General features: G+C 37.7%; 1 protein-coding gene and 1 pseudogene across 1 annotated transcript; both read left to right on the top strand.

Moving 5' to 3' along the window:
- The first annotated feature begins 3,301 nt into the window (after nucleotides 1–3,301).
- On the top strand, nucleotides 3,302–8,717 carry LOC120185703 (annotated as a pseudogene).
- A 2,416-nt stretch (nucleotides 8,718–11,133) lies between these two features.
- LOC120185561 (callose synthase 5-like) lies at nucleotides 11,134–20,080 on the top strand. The gene is made up of 36 exons (XM_039189741.1): nucleotides 11,134–11,218; nucleotides 11,654–11,775; nucleotides 11,849–11,945; nucleotides 12,023–12,133; nucleotides 12,224–12,352; nucleotides 12,444–12,536; nucleotides 12,625–12,843; nucleotides 12,914–13,051; nucleotides 13,137–13,213; nucleotides 13,297–13,369; nucleotides 13,452–13,574; nucleotides 13,646–13,760; nucleotides 13,851–14,185; nucleotides 14,280–14,332; nucleotides 14,424–14,484; nucleotides 14,578–14,659; nucleotides 14,745–14,794; nucleotides 14,883–14,969; nucleotides 15,052–15,354; nucleotides 15,433–15,593; nucleotides 15,683–15,806; nucleotides 15,904–15,998; nucleotides 16,078–16,195; nucleotides 16,281–16,432; nucleotides 16,514–16,623; nucleotides 16,722–16,844; nucleotides 16,940–17,008; nucleotides 17,109–17,298; nucleotides 17,371–17,605; nucleotides 17,691–17,806; nucleotides 17,897–17,980; nucleotides 18,087–18,199; nucleotides 18,273–18,502; nucleotides 18,588–19,400; nucleotides 19,486–19,536; nucleotides 19,620–20,080. Exons 4-36 carry the CDS (start codon nucleotides 12,026–12,028, stop codon nucleotides 20,034–20,036), a joined length of 5,247 nt encoding a protein of 1,748 aa, XP_039045672.1. The 5' UTR covers nucleotides 11,134–11,218; nucleotides 11,654–11,775; nucleotides 11,849–11,945; nucleotides 12,023–12,025; the 3' UTR covers nucleotides 20,037–20,080.
- The last annotated feature ends 2,528 nt before the right edge of the window (nucleotides 20,081–22,608 follow it).

Below are 22,608 nucleotides of genomic sequence, written 5' to 3'. Positions count from 1 at the left end.
GCCCAACTGCCGGCTTATTGTCACAATTTAAAGCTGAAAAATCCTGGGTCGGTAACTCATATCAAAACAGATAGAGATGGATGCTTTGAGTTGCTGTTTATCGCCATTGGTGTTGCGGTTAGTAAATCAATATAATTCTGTTGACTCATTTCTGTTAGTTACATGCATTTCACATTTAAATGATTATATTTCTTGTGTATATTATTTTGTAGATTCGTTCGTTTATTACTTGCATGCGCCCAGTTATTATAGTTGACGGAGCACATTTGAAAGGTCGATACCTTGGAGTAAACTTATTAACAGTAGCCATGGATGCTAATAATGGGATATTTCCAATAGCTTACAGGGTTGGCAAATCTGAAACCTCTGATTCATGGACATGGTTTATAGGGCATCTTAGGGATTGCATAGGTCCTATTAGCAATCTGACAATCATATCCGATAGGGCAAACTCAATTGACAACGCTATTAGAAGGTGTTTCCCATATGCTTTTCATGGACTTTGTGGTGTTCATTTGTATAGAAATCTAAAATCAAGGTATGCTGGTATAAAAAAGCACAAATGGACATACTGGAAGCCTGTAAAAGCTTATCGGGAAGTGGATTTCAATAAGCATATAAACTGTTTAAGACGTGTTTTGCCTCAGTGTGCTCAAACACTAGAAGATGTCGGGTTTGAAAGATGGTCAAGAGTACATCAACTTGGAGCAAGATATGGTTTCATGACGTCTAATAGTGCAGAATCAATCAACGCTCTAAGTCGTCATTCCTGGAAATTACCCATTACTATGTTAATGGAGTTTTTTCGAGCCTCTATTCAACAATGGTAATACAAGAAAAGAAACCATGCATGTATTATTTCTTTGAATTCGTAACTTATCATATATTTTACTAAGTATTATTTATTTAAATTTACAGGAATATTGGAACATCGTGTTACACCATGGACTGAAAAAAAGATAACGAAACGTGTTGTGAAGTCAACGTCATGGAGAGTTGAACCATGTTCAAACACTTTGTTTGAAGTACTGGATAATAACTTAAATGGGCTTGTCGATCTAAACGCAAGGACGTGTAGTTGTATGAAATGGCAAACATCTGGTTATCCGTGTGGCCATGTTATAAAAGTTGCTCTTCATCTAAACCAAGATGATTCAAGCACATACGCTATGGATTGCTACACTACAGAAGTATATCGACAGACTTATGCCGAGATTGTCTACCCTATTTCACATCCATCTGAGTGTGACATACCAGATGACTTACAAACAGTTTTGCCACCAGCCATGGACAGAAGGCTACCTGGCCGACCAAAAAGTCACGATCGTATACCGTCTAAGGGTGAAGAGAAGAAGAGATCGACATGTAGTCGGTGCAAGGAAAGTGGTCATACAAGGTTGACATGTGGATCACCAGTGCCATCACAATCATCTTTTCCTCTACCAAAATATGGATCATCATCAAAATCCAAAGCTCATATGGTGTCAAGAAAAAGGCAATCAAAATCGCAATCATCTTTAAAATCCCAATCACAACTGGCTTCACCTTTTGGGACTGTTAACTTAGGTGATTTTTAAATGCAAACGTTGTATTATGTAGATTTTATGTGTGAACTTTTAAAATTTTCAGTTAGGCATGTATTAGTAACTTGAGTTTGAAAATTGATATGATCTGTTCAGTTGTTATTACCTAATAGGCAATCATCTTAATGTCTATCGCAACGCGGAAATTACTATCGCAACGAGAGAATCGCAATACGAAATGAAAATCGCAACGCGAATTTCGCAATGCGAAATGAAAATCGCAACGAGGGAATCGCAACGCGAAATGAAAATCGCAACGCGAATTTAATTTCGCGTTGCGATTTTCATTTCGCGTTGCGATTCTCTCGTTGCGATCTTCATTTCGCATTGCGATAGTACTTTTTGCCTTCAACATGATGCAGATTGAAATCAACAAAATCAACCATTACATTTCAATCAATTAAACAAGCACAAATATTATGTTAACATCAATTAAACAAATCAACTTTTACAAATCACCTTTTACAAATCAATTAAACAATAAAAAAATAAGCAATAATTCTTATTTCCTCATCTACTATTGAATCAACTTTTGCAGCCATACATCATTTTCACGCAGCTTACTTATGAGATTAACCTGCATAAACCAAACATTTGCTCAAACAACACTTTCTACACATCTAAAACCTACAAACATCAAATTATTGAATTCTAGGTACTTAACCAAACATTTTCAAACCACAAGCCTATAAACATACCAATTGTTTATGGACATTTTTATAACGCAGATGCAGGTAAGCAGCGTCTCGTATATATCGATCTAGCCATATAATGTCGAAACCACAAGCCTACTGCAGCTCCATATCTATCGGTGGGAGGTAGATACTTTATACTTCCTGTGATCAAACGGTCCAACGCCAAGCATACGAGAGGACCACAATCCCCTCTGGGTCCTTTCGTTTGTTGTGGTGCGGTCTCGTCTCTGCTAACTGTAATATTGAGCTTCTTTGGCTTCTTGTTTCCAGAACGAGTCCAATAATTTATCGCATCCAAGAATTTAGCCAAATAAGAGCTCCATCCCTTAATAATATCTCTTAAATCAACCAATGATATGTAATTTATCATGCTGTCATATACTATTGCCTTAAGGGATGGGATCTGAAGCTCGATGAGAAGCCAATGTTTACGTTCCAAAACAGGGATAAACACCTGCAATCATAAGTAATAATTCATTCATTTGCGCACTTATTTATGAATACCTTTAAACTCAATCTAAAATAAACACTAACCTTATCGACCTCCCACCATGTAGGATAAAGTTTAGCTTGTCCATTGCCCAACGCAAATGATTCATCTCGTTGATTCTTCAAGTGAACGGCGTTAAAAGACGTCGGCATAATTGTATATCATGTATTTCTTTTATTTTCCTTAAGTTTCCTAATTATTAGAAGACGTGACACCCACGCATCGATATGATGTTTTACAAAAAAATACATATATTAGTAACTTACATAAATTTAAAAAAAATAATCAAATTAAAATATAAGAAAAATATAAGACTTACCCCTCCATCGAAATAGCCATTGTCTTCGACCCCTAATAATACGCCCCACCAAGACCGATCAAGCAACAAATAGATATCATCGTTGAGCTTGCATATGTCAGTGAAACACCCTTGGCTCCGCTCATGTAGATAAAAATCAACTGCGGTCTTAGCCCAAAGGGTGTTATCCAAAATTGTGTCCGGTAGTTGTTTCCTCTCCACTTTAGATACTTGTATGGTACTGGCCGGTAACTCATACGAGAGCCAACTTGAATCCATCATGTCTGGCACGTCAGAGGGTTTCTCAAGAATCCTACATATGACGCCATGTGAATTGGGCTCTTGAATGGTGGGAGGGACCTCTTCAACGATGACAGTGGCCTCTTGAACAGTAGGAGGGGACTCTCGAGGAATGATAGGGGCCTCTTCAACGATAGGAGTGGACTCTTGAGGGATGACAGGCGAGTCGGGCTTCTTCTTACTGTGTCTTCGCACTATTGGGGTATACGGAGACTTAATAGCACGTGCACGCCGTCTGATGCGTGAACTCTGTCGTGCAAGAAAAACCCGACGTAAAACATCCACCTTATCGGTCCGCTAAATAATTAAATACAAATATCAGTAAATAAACAGACATGATATTTAAACAGTGAAAACAAAGACAAATATATTTCAAACTTTCAACCAAAAGACAAAACAAAGACAAATACTAACTTCACAGTGTTAAAGAATACACAGTTTAGCAGAATTGGAAGCAACCGAATAAATTTACTTCAACCAAAAGACAAAACAAAAAGACAAATACTAACTTCACAGTGTTAATAAACAATTTAGCAGTATTGGCAGCAACCGAATAAATTTACTAAGCAATCTAAGTGAAATGGTTAATTTAAGTGAAATTACGAGTAAATTTATCATCAAGTTAAATATGGAAAATCTTAAACTTACCTCGTTGCGTAGAGTATGAACCTCATTCTGCAACGATACTACCATCTCACGTAGAGCAGCAACCTCAGCACGTAAAGTAGACACCTCCACACACCATGCACCATCGTTATCGCGTAGAGTACCGATCTCCTCACGCAAGGCATTGACCTCATCACGTAACTCCCTTGACTCATCCCGTGGAGGTGGAGAACAGGGAGATAGAAGTCGTGGCAATATTTGCCGGTCGCCTATCATGAGGTGATGGTAGAGAAGAGGCTCGATGATGTGACGGGATAGGTGATGGCTCTCGTTGTAGAGGTGTATAGTCGGGTCGATCAGGTGATGGCTCTGGGTGAGGTGATGGCTCTCGAAGTGGAGGAAGGAGGCTGCTCATCATTCGTGCCATCAAGAAAACGCTGACTAGCTTGCCACCAATCAGTGGCAAGCTCAGCCTCCGTGGGTGTCAGTCTCATTAATGGAATGTTGGCCTCCTAAAAATATAAAAACTCAAACAAAGTTAAACGTCTACTATTAATAACTTGTTTATATATGATAGTATTTGTGTTAACTTACATTATTTATTGTCGCATATGGTATTAAGTCTTCCCAATCCAACAGACGTTTCCTCTTCCAGGAAATATCCCTGGGAATATCATTTGAAGTTTTTATTGCATATGTCTTCATGGCGGGAAAGGCCTCGAATATCCAAATCTACAAACAATATAATAACAAACATTAGTAATTGTTAAATAATTAATTATAATTTTGAAAACATTATATAGAAATTCTTACCTTAAAGGCCCAAACAAAGCCTGACAAAGTGTATTTCGACCCATCGCCCCGCAAACTTTTACGGTCATCAAAGGCAGACGACAACTTAGTCCAGGTAGCTTTCCATATATACGAACCCCACGGAAACAGATTCCATGCATTTAGGTCATCTACCAATAATATTAGCTCCTGAGGAATAGGTTGTCTGGCCTCTCTACCTAAAAAGCTGGCATACAAAAGTAGTAGAAGGCATACTCGAACAACATCGACGTCATTCATCCGAGTAAAACCATCTTTCTTATTAAACAATTTCTTCATGTCGTCGACGTGTAAGTTCGGCTTCTCTATTGACTCATCAGGAAAAGCCCTGGATAACCATGATGGGCGGGTGATATGACGAGTGTACCGGCCTACATCATCGTGTCCGAATCGTAGACCAGTGATTAAGCAGAACTCCTTCCGCCCAAAACAAGTATACGCCGATGGAAAATGAAACCATATCTCTTCATCACCACGTTGTATACTGTCGGGTAGATCGCTAGTCATGGTCTGAAGCCACAAATGGGTCAAATTAGCATCTCCACCCGGATGTTGTACTCTCAGCCATGGCCTGAAGCAGGTTTCCTCAAACAATTTTCTTTGTGCAAGTGAAAGCTTCGAATCAATTGTAGTGGCTAGGCTAACTTTATTTCTTAATGTCAATGAAGCCGAAAAAAATTTCTACAAAAACAATAAACATACCAAGTTAGATATACCAAAAACTACACTGTTAAGATATACCAAAAACAATAAACATAAATAGTAGTTTATTCTTGAAACTAAAATTTGCAACACTGTTTTGTCTTTTGGTTGAAATGAAAATCGCAACGAGATAATGAGAATCGCAACGCGGAAATGACTATTGCAACGAGAGAATCGCAACACGAAATGAAAATCGCAACGAGAGAATCGCAACGCGAAATGAAAATCGCAATGCGATTTTGGTTTCGCGTTGCGATTTTTATTTCGCGTTGCTTCTCTCGTTGCGATAGTTATTTCCGCGTTGCGATTTTCATTCTCGAAACTATTCTTCTTCTGCATTACTTCAACCAAAAGACAAAACAAAGACAAATACTAACTTCACAGGCTAAACAGTTTAGCAGTATTGGCAACAATCGAATGAATTTAATAAGAAATCTAAGTGAAATGGTTAATCTATTATTGAAATTACCAGTAAACTTATCATCAATCTCAATATGAAAAACCTAAAATAATACAAAAATTTCAAAAAAAAAAAAAAAAACTAACCCTCGGAGGTTGATTTTCCATTTCTGAATGATTTTGAGGGATTTTTGACTGTGAATGGTTGTGAGGGATTTCGCCGGCGATGGGGACGGAAATCTTCGGAGATGGGGACGGATTCCGCCGTAGAGAGTGAGAGATGGAGATGGGACTGAGTGTTGTGATTTTGGGTTTGAGGTTATGAGTTGCGATTACTGTGGACGGTTCAGTTTCCGATTTATTAAGAAAAAATTCGTGTTTGAAATTTGAAAAAAAAATACGCGTTAATACGAATGGCGCTATGTAAATCGCATTGCGATAGTAAGATTCGCATTGCGATTTACGTATTCGCATTGCGATTTTCCTAATTCGCATTGCGATTTACTAATTCGCGTTGCGATTTACGTATTTGCATTGCGAATTATGAAAATTGCAACGCGAATACGTAAATCGCAATGCGAATTAGGAAAATCACATTGCGATAGTCAGTATCCCATTGCGATTTTCCAAATTCGCATTGCGATTTACTTATTCGCATTGCGAATTGGGAAAATCGCAACGTGAAATTGGAAAATCGCATTGCGATAGTCATAATCGCGTTGCGAATCTGGAAACTGATTTGCGATAATGGAGATCGCGTTGCGAATTAGCGATCGCATTGCGATTTTATTGGTCATTTTGGCAAATCTGAAAAAAGTTGGTTAAAATCGTATATTATATGGGATTTTTGGTCACTGAGGTTATTTTCTCAATTATTATTATTCATCATATATGAATATATAAAATATTTAAATCATGTTAAATATTTAAATTCGTATAAAGTTAAATTTAAATTTGAATCTTCTGAGAGTTGAATGACCAAAGTTTAAATCCCTATAAAAGCAAACATATTCTCCCTTTTATAACTGAACCTGAGAAAGGAAACCCAACTGCTACCCAGACCAAGAAAGCTGAAGAATCCACCAAGGTCAACCTCGGTCTCAAGCCCCCGCCGCCAAGCCGCCTCCCAAAAAGCTTGTTTATTCCAGTGAGTTTTCTTTGAAAAAAATACTTACTTCAATTATTGGTCTATGTTGCTTGGATTTGAAATGATAGAAAGTGGGTTTGGTTTTGGTGGGCAGTGAAGAAAGGCCAAATTGTGAGGGTGGATAAAGAAAAGTATCTCAACAGTGTCAATGTAAGTGAAAAATCTATTGATTCTTTGCTATAAGGGTTATCTTCTTCTTGTTACGTACAATACGTAGTTTGCTGAAAGTGCAGAATTTGGATTTGTTTGTTTCTACTTTCTTCAATTAATTTAAGGACTTAACTTGCTGCTTGAACTTGTATTGAATTTTCTACAGCCTAAAATTACCGGAGACTAGGTGGTATACTTGGACGAAGTACTAATACTAGATCATTAAGTAAGGTCCGGATTCGAATCCTGACTTTTACTGATAAATAAATTAAGTTGGAAGGGTCACCTTCATATTAGACCTCAATAGTTTTCAATTGGGACTAGTCAAATTAATAGATCAAATACTTATGGCTATAAAAGAAATTACAGGGATACTGACATTTTTTTGTTTGTTTTTGTTTTAGTATCTATCTGTAGGACATCCGCCGTATTACAAAGGCTTGGACTACATATGTGAAGACCGTGGTGAGGTGCTACTTTGGAGTCATTGAGCACAAAAAATTTCTCCCTTTTTTTTGTTTTGTTTTGTTTAGGATATATCTTCAATGGCCATTGAATCTTTTGCAATTTGCACGTTGATGTTAGGTCCTGGATCTGCGTATTTTTGAGACAGGCGAATATGCACTAGTAAGAAATGTTCTCTGCTGCTTTTGCCTTATTACCTCTGCTCCACATTCATTTGTTAGACTATGATGATTAGGGGAAAACTAGAACTTGTTCTCTACTAGAAATCATGCCAATTCAGTTTCCTCCTCGTCCACGAAGTTTTCGTTTTCATTCTTAAGCTTAAGCTAATGTGGCATAATGATGTGGAGTTCTATTTAGAGTTGTACATATGAACATTCTGAGAACTTTTGATGTTAATCTGCTATACCTTTGCCTGTTAAAAGAACAATCGCTTTTGGAAACTATGATAATTATATTCTGTTCAATCTCATTTTGCCTGATGTCGGCGCAATCGAAGCTAAATATAACTAAACGTGACCGGTTTACAGGTTGCATGGGTCGGCATCCCAACTGCACCGGCTTGGCTTCCGACAGAAATGCTTATCAAGGTACTGTTAATAACTTGTTTCATTGGCTGCTCGATATATACTGGTGTTAATTCAGCAAACTTACACATTTGGCTAGTTTTAGCACGGCTCACGTCCTCTGTCTGCGCTCGGATCTTGAGCTCCTTCAACTAAATGAACCTATATCATTAGGTTATTACTTATCGGTTTGGCAAATCTGCACTCACGTCCTCTGTCTGCACTCGGGTCGGAACAAAGTATGCCGAGGATAGGGTGGTGGTGGATGTTGCAATATCCGCCCCTCCTCCTCCCTGCTCCGCTCCGCTCCATTGCCGTGCCCTACATATATATTATATATAGCATTGATGCCTGGTTCCTGTTCTTGTTTGCAGTCTGAGAAGCTCAACTATGAGAGATTGTGAAGCTGTTTTCAGAAATGGAGTTCCACGCTGAGTGATGACCATTGATTCTACATTTACCTGATGTACATGGTTCTAAATTACTCACCATGAGTAACAAATATATTGTATAAAAGCGAGGACCTGAATTTATGGATATAATATGCTAACATTCATTACTTTGGTTCCACCACAAGGGTTTAGAAAAATCATGAAAAAACCTATGTAGGATCCATCTGCAAACGTTTATATGAAACATTCTTGTGCAAATGAACGTGCAAACTTACTAGCAAATTGATTGTGGTAATGCAATCATGCAAATCTTGTTAGACGACATATACATATTTTTGTGAACGTTTGATGCACATATGCATGTTTAACGGAAAAATGTGTTTCAATCTAATAATTCAATGACAGGTACATAAATATTTGAAGTAGACACACATATATTAATCAAGGCGAAGCCTTGAAACTGCAGAGCAAAGAAAAAAGGCATGCCCTTTACTTCGAGCTCATAACCAAAATAATTTATAAAAATGTAAATTTATTAAGTATTAAATAAATTAATTAATCTTTAGTTTAAAGGTATTTGAGGTCTTCAAACTTTTCTAAAAAATTCAATGTGATCTTTGAATTTATTTTACACTTAACGTAACTCTTAAATTAAAAAAAAAATCTAATATGATCCTTTAATCAACGCAACTATGAGTTTACCATTATGATAATGTGGTGATTCATGATGCGGACGTAACTATCCATGTTATTGATATAACAATCCATAATGGATGATAACATAGACCATTATATTAATATTGTGAATTGCCACATTAATATTGTAAAGTTCGTTGTCTAATTTTACTGGTCACATTATTTTTATTGTTTTAAAAATTATATTAAGTATACAATAAATTTAAAAACCAAATTAATTTTTAGGAGATGCTTGGGTGTCTTATATGGTATTAAGCCTATTTACTTTAATAAATTTTATTATTAAGTTTGAGTGGGAAAGAGATGGTTTTCGAGTTTACCCTAAAATATAGACAAAGGACCTCACAAAATTTAGTGGAAATAGATTGTTTTCGAGTTTAGTAAGTTAACCAGCAGATACTCATAACAATACCACGTTGCAGTATAAATGAATTAAGTTTAAATAAATAAATAAGATTATATTTATATTTATTAATTTATTTTTAAAAAATATTCATGTTTGTTTATATTCATTTAAATGTTTAATATTATGTTCTAATTCATTTACTTATTTTTTAAAGATAAATGAATGAACTTATTCATAATCATAAACAAATAAATCAATAAATGAATATATAAATAAGTTTGTTTATGAATATAAATTAATTGCATATAATTTTATTTATATTCGTTCGATTATTGAACGGAAATTTTATTCATTCATTTAATTTAATAAACTGTCACGAACAAACAGTTTATCAAAAACTCTACATTGATTTACACGCCGGAACCCACCCATGAAGAAAACAAACGCAGATGGAGATGGAAGCTCCAACCCAAATCCAATCATCAGTCAATTTAGCTGATGAAGAATCGCTCCTGTAAGAATAAATAAAAGCCAAAACCCTTGCTCACAGAAACCGCTGTACTAACCTTCTGTAACATGCCACGTGTCGTCTGTAGAACCCAACTCGGGTGCACCAGCTCCTGCTTCAGCTCTTCTCCTTGTCTGTCTGTTGTTCTCCTCTCTTACCGCTAACTAACCTTACTTCTCGTGATGATTTATATAAACTCCATTACTCTGCCAAAGGGGATTTTATGGGACAACTCTCCCTTCTCACTAACTCACTCACTCACTCACTCACTCCCATCTCTCTTTTTCCTGCAAAGTAAGATTTTGGTTTCATCTTCTTGTTATTCCTGGTTTTTAGTTGCCTTTTTTTTAAATAATGGAACGTGATCCAAGAGTTTTTCTTTCGTTTTCTCATCCTCCAAACATAGTTTCCAGCTATATCTTTTGTTTTCTCACAAAATGTAGATTTTTTACGTATAATTACATGGGGAGTTCAAAGTTATCTCTTTTGTTTTGGTGGAAATGTATCTAATATCGATATCATGTTCTCTACTACATCATTTTTCAATATATAAATGATAACGGTTTGCCTGTTATTCATGTGTATATGTTTCTGTTTGGTGGTTTGATTAGGGTTTTGAGCAATAGAGTGTTGAGAAAGCTTCGTTTTATGTGATGACGAATACCGATACAAGTTCATCTTCAGGCCCGCAACCGCAGGGCCTGTCGAGGCGTCCCTCGAGAAGCGCCGCTACCACGACGTTCTCAACGGAGGTGTTCGACAACGAGGTTGTACCTTCCTCGCTTAGCTCGATCGCTCCCATTCTCCGCATTGCCAAAGAGATCGAACCCGAACGCCCCCGCGTGGCCTATTTATGTACGTTCAAAATCTTTCCCATTTTTTGAAATGCTTTTAAGTTTTCTAAATTAAAATTAACAATTTCCATTATCGTTCAAATAAACAGGTCGATTCTATGCCTTTGAGAAAGCACACAGGTTGGATCCCAACTCCTCCGGACGTGGTGTTAGGCAGTTCAAGACTGGCCTACTTCAAAGGCTAGAGAGGGTATATTTACATGCAATAAACATGAGAAGAAATAATATCAAAACTTAATAATAATTCTAACAAGATCTTTAGATAAGAGGTTGATAGGCTTGAATAGGGTACCGGTATGAAATTCAAAGATTTGATCGGTTTTAGTTTGTCAGGCTACAAATAGTTATTGTTATCTTATGTGTGACGCAATCAGTTTGAGTCATTATAAATATTCTCACCTTAAAAGAGAGGGGAATTCTTTTTCCTTCTTCTATGCCCGACGCTTCTTCGTCTCCTATAGAGAAATATTGGTCACAGCCTTTCTCTGCCAACTGTGAATCTACGCCCAAACTAAAAGGAAAGAACTACCAACGGACCAAATTTGTTCCATCAACAAATATTAAATTTATTAAATGTTTATTTGATTAAATATTCGGTGAATAACGGGAAATATTTTGGACTCAGGACAATGCATCCAGTCTTGCCTCTCGGGTTAAGAAGACTGATGCAGCTGAAATTGGGAGCTATTATAAGCGATACTATGAACACTATGTTCGAGCCTTGGACCAGGGTGACCAGGCAGACAGGTAAATGTATGAACTATGAACAAAAAAGGGTTTCCAAAAACTTAATCTTTTATGCCAAATAATTTTCTTGCAGAGCTCAGCTTGGGAAAGCTTACCAAACAGCTGGAGTGCTTTTCGAAGTGCTCTGTGCAGTTAACAAAACCGAGAAAGTTGAGGAAGTTGCTCCCGAGGTTAGTCCAGTGTTCCAGTGATTCCTTCAAGTTGAGGATGAAATGAGATTGTATTTTAATGATATTTGGTTGAGCAGATTATGGCAGCAGCCAAAGATGTCCAAGAGAAGAAGGATATCTACACTCCCTACAACATTCTTCCTTTGGATGCTGCCGGTTCTTCTCAATCCATCATGCAGCTTGAGGAGGTGAATTTTACTTAATGTAATGTGCTATCATCTGATTACGTATAAATCGTTCCTATGTAGGATTAATGCTGTATACTTTATATTATACAGGTTAAGGCTTCTGTTTCTGCACTAGGGAATGTTCGTGGCTTGAACTGGCCAGCGGGATTTGAGCCACAAAGGCAAAAAACTGGAGATTTGGACCTTCTAGACTGGTTAAGGGCCATGTTTGGATTCCAGGCATGTTTTGAACACAAGCTTGTGGCTGACAAAATTAATGTTCTTTTCTCCTTAAAATAATCATGCATTTGGCTTACATTGGTCACTGCAGAGGGACAATGTTAGGAACCAGAGGGAGCACTTGATTTTGCTGCTAGCCAATAATCATATTAGACTCCACCCCAAGCCTGAACCTCTTAATAAGGTTGCATAATGTTTGTTTGATCTCTTTTTCAATTGCTTTCCAGTGGTTACTGAGATTTCAATTGATCGAACTTACATCTTTTACGTAGCTCGATGAACGAGCAGTCGATGCTGTTATGAGCAAGCTTTTCAAGAATTACAAAACATGGTGTAAATTCTTGGGACGGAAACATAGTTTAAGGCTGCCTCAAGGATCTCAAGAAATACAACAGAGGAAGATACTGTATATGGGATTATATCTCCTCATCTGGGGTGAAGCAGCGAATGTCCGATACATGCCAGAATGTCTATGCTACATTTTCCATAATGTGAGTATTCTTTGAATATCTGAATATATATAGTTTTTTGAACTTCGAATTACAACCGCGACATTCGCAGATGGCATATGAGCTCCATGGCCTGTTGGCTGGAAATGTTAGCATAGTGACTGGGGAAAACATCAAGCCCTCATATGGTGGAGATAATGAGGCATTCTTGAGGAAGGTTATAACACCAATTTACTGCGTCATTGCAAAGGTATGCTAGATGATTGATTTACCGGTTGGTCGAGGAGTTTAGAAGCTGTGTTCCAGATCCAAATGATAGAGTTCAAATGTTGCAGGAAGCCGAAAAGAACAAAAATGGAACGGCTTCTCATGCAGACTGGTGTAACTATGATGATCTGAACGAGTATTTCTGGTCTGTTTGGTTTTGATATAAAATTTTAAGGGTTTGGGGTCTCTTCTTTTATTTGTATTACTATTTTGCTGTATCTCTATCAGGTCTTCTGATTGCTTCTCTCTCGGATGGCCTATGCGTGATGACGGTGACTTCTTCAAATCAACCCACGACATGGTACTACTTTGTGTTGTCAGCACTATTTCTTGAATAAGCTAGTTAGTAGTGATTGTGTACTTAATCACAACAACTATGCCAGGGAAAGAAGAGTTGTGGAAGAAATGGAAGCACAGGAAAATCGAACTTTGTAGAGATTAGATCATTTTGGCACCTCTTTCGAAGTTGGGATCGACTCTGGACATTTTATATTCTCGGTTTGCAGGTACTAAACGCGAACTTGGCTCTTTGTTTTGATGCTTTGTACATGTTAATATTCCAATATATTGTGTGCAGGTGTTGATCATTATTGCATTTAGTGGAGCTTCAGTACAAGAAATCTTTCAAAAGGAATTATTGTATGATATATCCAGTATTTTCATCACAGCAGCCATTCTGCGTTTACTCCAAAGTAGGATGATTTTTGCCTTTGTAGAAGTTATTTGGTGTTATAGGAAGAATCCATTAAATATTATGTGAAATTTGGTGTACTTTGTTGCAGGCATTTTGGACCTTGCTCTCAACTTCCCAGGGTATCATAGGTGGAAATTCACTGACGTATTGAGAAACGTTCTCAAGATAATTGTCAGCATTGCATGGGTCATCATTCTTCCTCTGTTCTATGTCCGAAAATTCTCTTTCGTCCCTGAAAATTTCAAAGAAATGCTATCGTTTCTCAAACAAGTACAGGGAATTAATCCTCTATATGTACTGGCTTGTGGTCTATACTTGGTTCCAAATATGCTGGCCGCTGTTCTGTTCATCTTTCCAATGCTCCGGCGTTGGATTGAAAACTCAGATTGGCACATTATTAGGTTACTCATGTGGTGGGCACAGGTACGTACTGAATATGTTCCAATTCCATATACTTATGAGAAGCATATATTTGAAACTGGATTTCCTCATAGCGATTTACCGAGTTTCTATGCAGCCTCGAGTTTATGTTGGGAGGGGAATGCATGAAAGTCAGTTTGCGCTTATAAAGTAAGTATGAACATATGTACACCTTATGCCTTGTGCATCCATTTTTCAGTTGGTTGAAATCTCATCATGTTTAAATACGTTCCTGTTTCAGGTATACTCTTTTCTGGGTTTTCCTATTGTGTTCCAAGTTTGCATTCAGCTATTTTGTCCAGGTGATTTTGGTTGCAGATTTTAATTTGTCATTCAAAATAGACACTTCAGCCATCGGGTCTCAGTTTTAACCCGTAAAAGTTTTTTCCCTCTAGATAAAACCGTTGGTGCTGCCGACGAAAGACATAATGAGCATTCGTCGTGTTAGATATCAATGGCATAAACTGTTCCCTAATGGTACATGTTTCCTTCCTTTTCCACATTTTATCACACTTTTTCACTTGTAATGTTTTTGTTAATGGCTATCTTCTTGTCATTACAGTTCAAAACCACATAGGAGCTGTTGCAGCACTTTGGGCACCAGTAGTTTTCGTGTGTTACTCTTTACTTCCTTTTTCTATTCATTTGATCAACTTATTACATCATAGAACATGTCATTTAGCTTTGGAATTTCTTGCAGGTATATTTCATGGACACTCAAATTTGGTATTCGATTTTCTCCACCATATCCGGTGGTGTTAGTGGTGCTTTTGATCGCCTCGGAGAGGTAATCCTTTGGAATTCCTTCTATGTCTTGTTTTACAACTCTTTTTATGTATATACTAATTCTTAGCTCTTGAATTGTTCAGATAAGGACCTTGGGAATGCTAAGATCACGGTTCCAGTCCTTGCCTGGTGCATTCAATGCATGCTTGGTACCTACTGAGAAATCACGGAAGAGAGGATTCTCTTTGTCGAAGAGATTTGCTGAGGTAACTGCAAACAAAAGAAGTGAAGCTGCGAAATTCGCTCAGTTATGGAATGAAGTGATTTGTAGCTTTCGTGAAGAGGACCTGATTAGTGACAGTGAGATGGACCTTTTACTCGTTCCTTATACGTCGGATCCCAGCCTGAAACTGATTCAGTGGCCTCCGTTTTTGCTGGCAAGCAAGGTCTGTAAGCTCCCTCAGACTACCATTTGGTTTAGTTACCTCAGTTTTCTTTTGCTGACTCTATGCCTTGTTCTACAGATTCCCATTGCATTGGATATGGCAATTCAGTTCCGCTCCAAGGACTCCGACCTTTGGAAACGCATCTGCTCCGATGAATACATGAAATGTGCCGTGATCGAATGCTACGAGTCATTCAAAATCGTCCTAAACACCTTGGTGGTTGGAGAGAATGAGGAAAGGTTGTTATTCTTTACTGATCCTATAACATTGTATTACTATTTTGCTTCAATGCTGGTATTTCTGATTGTATCTACTTATAATCTAACAGGACCATTAGAATTATCGTCAAAGAAATCGAGAGCAACATTTCGAAGAATACCCTCCTCGCGAATTTCAGAATGGCTCCTTTATCTGTTCTTGTCAAGAAATTTGTGGAGCTTGTCACAATCTTGGTCAGTTTGATATGAAAAACAACTGATTTAATTATATTCTCCTTTCGCTCTTATACGCTTGTAGTTCATACTTCTTTTTATCTGTATCATATTGCAGAAAGATGGTGATCCATCCAAGAAGGATTCTGTGGTTTTCTTGCTGCAAGATATGTTAGAAGTGGTTACAAGTGATATGATGGTGAATGAGATACGGTTAGTGAACTCTCTTTTGCTCTATATACAAGGAAATATTTATATCTGCTGGCCTTTTACCAACATAGCTTATGTACAGTGAATTAGTAGAGCTCGGACAAAGTAACAAGGAATCGGGAAGGCAACTTTTCGCAGGAACCGATGAAAAACCGGCTATAGCGTTTCCTCCGGTGCTGACTGCACATTGGGTAGAACAGGTACATCATAAAACAAAATGGTCCTATGTTTAATTGGTATCTTCTACATTTTCTAGCAACATGGTCCGTGGGTCCTATGTTTCAGATTCGACGTCTTCATATGCTTCTGACGGTCAAAGAATCTGGTACCGACATACCATCGAATCTCGAGGCACGTAGAAGAATATCCTTCTTTGCGAATTCTTTGTTTATGGATATGCCTCGCGCTCCTCGAGTTCGTAACATGCTCTCCTTCAGGTATTTCATGTGTCGTACATTGAATATATGTTCTCTGGTTGCATGCCACGTGAACTGATTTCACCTTCTTGCCACGCTCAGTGTCCTGACTCCATACTACAGTGAAGAAACCGTCTACTCCAAAACCGAACTCGAGATGGAAAACGAGGATGGTGTATCTATCATTTTCTATCTGCAGAAAATCTATCCAGGTTTGCGATATTGTAAACTAACATACTGTATTCTCTTAAGATTTCCTTTTTGTTTCGACAACTTCAACTCGGTTGCTGTACTCATTGGCTTTGTTTAGATGAGTGGAACAACTTCGTCGAGCGTCTCAACTGTAAGGAGAATGAGATTTGGGAGAATGACGAAAAGATCTTGCAGCTTCGCCATTGGGTCTCCTTCAGAGGACAAACTCTGTGCAGGACAGGTACTTACTTGATGCTTAAGTTTATCCCTTTAATTCATATATATGTATAATTGTATATATTTGTATGCATAATTCATTTATCATTGGAACTGCAGTTAGAGGGATGATGTACTACAGAAGAGCTTTGAAAGTTCAGGCTTTCCTTGACATGGCTACCGAAAACGGTACGCAGAAAACGCATTCTCTGCAAAGCATTTGTCCATCTTCAATGCAAGCGTTTATAATACGAATATACGATTGAATGTGTGCTTGTTATGTGAGCAGAAATATTAGAAGGATACAAAGCGATCTTAGCGCCGTCCGATGAAGAAAAGAAGAGTCAGAGATCCCTGTATGCTCAGTTGGAGGCAGTGGCTGACCTGAAATTCACTTATGTTGCTACATGTCAAAACTACGGAAATCAGAAACGGAGCGGAGACCGTCGGGCGACTGACATCCTGAACTTGATGGTTAAGTAAGTACCTTGGGTCTTTTTTGTATGACATCTTGAACTCTCTCCCTTCCTAACTCCTTTTCTCTTATACAGTAATCCGTCTCTTCGTGTGGCGTATATCGACGATGTCGAAGAAAGGGATGGTACCGGAAGATCTCAGAAAGTTTACTATTCTGTACTGGTTAAAGGTCTTGATAATCTTGACCAGGAAATCTATAGAATAAAGTTGCCTGGAAATGCAAAGTTAGGAGAAGGAAAACCTGAAAATCAGAATCATGCTATGGTTTTTACTCGCGGAGAAGCTCTTCAAACTATTGATATGAATCAGGTTAGGCCAAAAAGGTTTATGATCACCAAAGTGGTAACGATTTTTCAAGTGGATGCGATGACATCTCGCCGCGATTTTATTCCAGGATAATTACTTGGAGGAAGCATTCAAAATGCGTAATCTTTTGGAAGAATTTAACGAGGATCATGGAGTAAGACCACCTACAATTTTAGGAGTTCGGGAGCATATCTTCACCGGAAGGTCCGACTGAACATAATTGCTATTTGCTTGGTTGTTGCTGATATTTCATCTGGTGGCTTTATCTTATGCCTTGAAATCTCCATGTTGCAGTGTCTCGTCTTTGGCTTGGTTCATGTCGAACCAAGAAACGAGCTTCGTCACCATCGGTCAAAGAGTTCTTGCAAGACCACTGAAGTATGTTCTGATCTCTTACAAGTTTATCAGCTGGATTTTCTTACACATTGTATAATGCAAGTGATGTCCATGTTGGTTAACAAGAGAATGTTTATCGGTGTGTTAGGGTTCGTTTCCATTACGGTCACCCGGACGTGTTCGACAGAATCTTCCACATAACCCGTGGAGGCATCAGCAAGGGTTCTCGTGGCATCAACTTGAGCGAGGACATCTTTGCTGGTAATAATGATCTTACATCAATGCAACCACTTTGTCTTCTTTTTCTCTCCTGTACTTATCATACTTTAAATAGGTTTTAACTCGACCCTGAGACGAGGGAACATCACTCATCACGAGTACATTCAAGTTGGGAAAGGTAGGGATGTTGGGTTAAACCAAATCTCACTCTTTGAGGCCAATGTGGCTTGTGGTAACGGGGAACAAACGCTCAGCCGAGATATCTACCGATTAGGCCATCGCTTCGACTTTTTCCGCATGCTGTCATGCTACTTCACGACAGTTGGATTTTATTTCAGCTCAATGGTAATGTGCTTCGGATCAATTAGAAAGCGATTAATGATTTTGTTTCTTTCCAAAGCTAATGAGTAACCTTGTTGTTATTGTGCAGTTGATTGTGTTCACAGTCTACCTTTTCTTGTACGGAAGGCTTTATTTGGCATTAAGCGGTTTAGAGGAAGCAATATATAAGTTTGCTTCAGCTAGGGGAAACAACGCTCTAAAAGCAGCATTGGCTTCACAGTCCATAGTTCAATTAGGTGTGTTGACAGTACTACCAATGGTGATGGAGATTGGATTAGAAAGAGGATTTAGAACTGCATTAGGCGACATCATAATCATGCAGCTTCAGTTGGCATCCGTGTTCTTCACTTTCTCCCTCGGAACGAGAGTCCATTATTTTGGTCGCACCATCCTGCACGGCGGGGCTAAATACAGAGCAACGGGCCGTGGTTTCGTGGTCCGACACGAGAAATTCGCGGAGAACTACCGGTTGTACTCGAGGAGCCACTTTGTAAAAGGGCTGGAGCTGATGATATTGCTTATATGTTACAGGATCTATGGTTCCACAGCAACCGATGCAGTCTCTTATGGGCTCATATCATTCTCTATGTGGTTCTTAGTCTTATCCTGGCTGTTTGCACCTTTCCTTTTGAATCCATCAGGATTCGAATGGCAGAAAATAGTAGAAGATTGGGATGATTGGTCAAAGTGGATTAGCTGCAGAGGAGGTATCGGAGTTCCCTCGGTTAAGAGCTGGGAATCATGGTGGGAGGAAGAACAAGAACACCTGCGCCACACCGGGATCATGGGACGTATCATGGAGATCATTCTTTCCCTTCGCTTCTTCATTTACCAATACGGAATCGTGTATCATCTAAACATGGTAAAAAGTAGCAGAAAAGCCATCCGGCTGAGCATCATGGTGAGTATCACCCTCTAACAATCTCACCTGTCCTTTTAAGGCCAAAAGCCATTTCCAAATGATACTGCATTGTGCTTGGTTTCAGGTTTATGGTCTCTCCTGGCTGGTCATTGCAGCCGTGCTGGTTATTTTAAAGGTGAGACCCCATATAATCAATCAACAAAATCGTCTTCTCTCGGTAATTAGCAATCTAAAAACAATCCACCGGTGCACTTGCAGATCGTGTCGATGGGGCGAATGAAGTTCAGTGCGGATTTTCAGCTGATGTTCAGACTCCTTAAGCTACTCATGTTCATCGGATGCATAGTGACTATCGCAATGCTGTTCTATTTCCTGGACCTCACCGTGGGAGACATTTTCCAGAGCTTCCTGGCCTTTGTGCCGACGGGGTGGGCGCTGCTGCAGATATCGCAAGCGTGTCGGACGTTGGTCAAGGGCATCGGGATGTGGGGATCGGTGAAGGCACTGGCAAGAGGGTATGAATACATGATGGGGGTGGTACTGTTTGCACCAATAGCCATATTGGCATGGTTCCCCTTCGTCTCAGAGTTCCAGACCAGGCTGCTCTTCAACCAAGCCTTCAGCAGAGGCCTTCAAATTCAACGAATTCTGGCCGGTAGCAAGAAACAGTCATAAACAAAAAGGGAGAAAAAATAAAACTAAACCACGTTCTTGATCAAGTGAAGTGAAGAAGGTGACACCAACCAGGATGATCCACCCAGGAAGAAAGCAAGGCATGTTCAAATTAATGAAATGAGTGAAATCGTGTTTGTTCTTCATTTTCTTTCGAAGCACCCTCGATGTAGCGGCTCTGCTTAGTTAATACATTCCAATGTTTTTTTTGGCTTAGTTAACAAATTCCAATGTTCTTCGTTTACTTGTAACAAAACACGATAAATAACGAATGCTTACCTTACAGAGAGATCGAAATCATCAGTCCGTTGAAGCTTGAGTGAAGAAATTGAAGAATAAGAGGAGTTGTATTAAAATACAGCACAAAATCAAGTTTTGGCCTTAAACAATCAACAACCAATCGCACATCCCATTTGTACGGCCCAACCAAATTCCATCAAATTATAGTCACGCTATAGTATAACATGACACAAATTAAGGGGGCAAGTGTTATGTCTCCTTTCCTCTCTACTGAAGAAGTTATATTTAGCTATATCCACATTTAGGCTATCATAACCTATGAAAAATATGTCAATGTAATGTCATTTTGCTCTAACATGGTTATGTTATGCATCATCTCATACCTAAGAGAAAATAAGTATCATTTCTCCGTAAGATAAGATGGAAAATCCTGTTTTCTCTCTCTCTCTCTCTCTCTCTCTTTTTCTAGAGACATTTTATACTCGTTAACATAGATTTCGGCTGATTAGTGATTAACGGTTTTTTTAGGTTATAGTTTAATCTAAACTATAATTGATATTTAGGTTGAATTTTTATCGTAATTCTAGTAGTTAAAGATTATTTGATAGTTAGGTTTATTTAATAAAGTAAATATTTATTTTAGAAGAGAGGTGTAATCTTTTTTGGTATCTCTGTAATTTTTGGGGTTTATATTACAGAGATAGTTTTGTAGGGATGTTAAAAGAATGTTTTAGAATATATCGAATTTCGGTATCTATATTAGATTTTGGGATACATGTGATATAATGTATTCGTACTCTTTGTGTTCTCTAAGTTTATAGTGAAATGTTGTTCATTTCATTTATGGACATAGGCAATGCTGAACTACATTAAATATCGTCTCCTTTGCATGTCTTATTTTATGTTGATATCCCTTTAGTTATTTTTTCGTTCTCAAATTTCTAACAAGTGGTATCATAGTTATATTTGAGGTTGTGGAGTTTTGAAAGAAGTTGTAGATTTTGTTAGCAATTGTAGTCATGCAAGATGAATTGTTGCAATGAGTTTTCAGTTGCAGGGGAATAATTCTCGATTGTTTTAGTGATACTTCAATGAATATTGCACAAGAATTGAAGTTGTTGAAGACTTGACAGCGGTGCTTAAACGGATATGCAACTTACATAAACATTGAAGTTGTTGAAGACTTAAAGATTAATTTTTTATGAAATTTAGGTCAATGGAGAGATTTGTTATATTTTGACCTAAATTATAATTGATAATTAAGTTAAATTTTTATTGTAATTCTAGTGGTCAAAGGTTACTTGTAATTAGTTTCATTTAATAAAGTATATATTTATTTCATACAAGAATTCTTATTCCATAAGAATTCTTGTTGACCAAGTACTTGACTCTATAAATAGAGAAACGATAATGTGAGTGAGAATTATTTTAGAGATATATAATTTTTTTGAGATATCTACAACTTTTGGGATTTATGTTACATGTTAGTTTTGTAGGGATGTTGGAAGAGTATTTTGGAATTTATTGGGTTTTGATATCTACATCGGATTTTGGAATACATGCGATATCATATATTTGTACTCTTCGAGTTCTCTACGTTTATAGTGGATTATTGTTCATTTCACACGTTGAGGTAAGCAAGGTCAAATAACGTTAAACAGCGTCTACTTTGCATGTCTTAATTTATGTTAAAATCACTATGGTTATTTTTTCGCTCTCAAATTTCTAACAAGATTTGTTATAATATTAGAATGATTATCGACAAATAAATAAACACGATCGAAAAACAAATAACACCAAGATTTACATGGAAAATCCAAAAGGGAAAAACTACGGGCAGATAAGAAGAATTTCACTAACATGAATGAAGAAAATACAAGAGGATTTTGAATGGAAAAAACTTGATATCTAACCTTTTACCATTAGTATTTATTTATAGGGATAGATACTTGATTATAAAGGAAAATTAAATATAGTAAAAATCTATTTTAATAAAATTATCTACTTTTAATCAAATTAAAATTCTTACTTTACAAAATTTAAATATTAATTAATTATTTCACTTTGAATTTGATTCAAACTCTATCAAACCTCCATCTCCATGTGAATTCTAAAATTGAGAAGGTTTCAAGACAAAACACTCAAATTCGAAGAGGCACCCAAACTCAACAAAAACAATTCTTCACTTTAACGAACAAGTTCTCCACCTCTTGCACAACACCCTCCAAGGGGTAATCTTCAGTAACGAACATTGACTGAATCCAAGTTTTTTTAAGCTTGGATTTAGTCTTCACATCGACATGGTTATTATAAGTGTTAACTTTGCTCACAAATG

The sequence above is a fragment of the Hibiscus syriacus genome, unplaced genomic scaffold (assembly GCF_006381635.1).
Source record: "Hibiscus syriacus cultivar Baekdansim isolate YM2019G1 unplaced genomic scaffold, ASM638163v2 tig00113124_pilon, whole genome shotgun sequence".
NCBI lineage: Eukaryota > Viridiplantae > Streptophyta > Magnoliopsida > Malvales > Malvaceae > Hibiscus > Hibiscus syriacus.
Note: the sequence above shows the minus strand (reverse complement) of the source record. Positions and strands in the feature narration are given on the sequence as shown.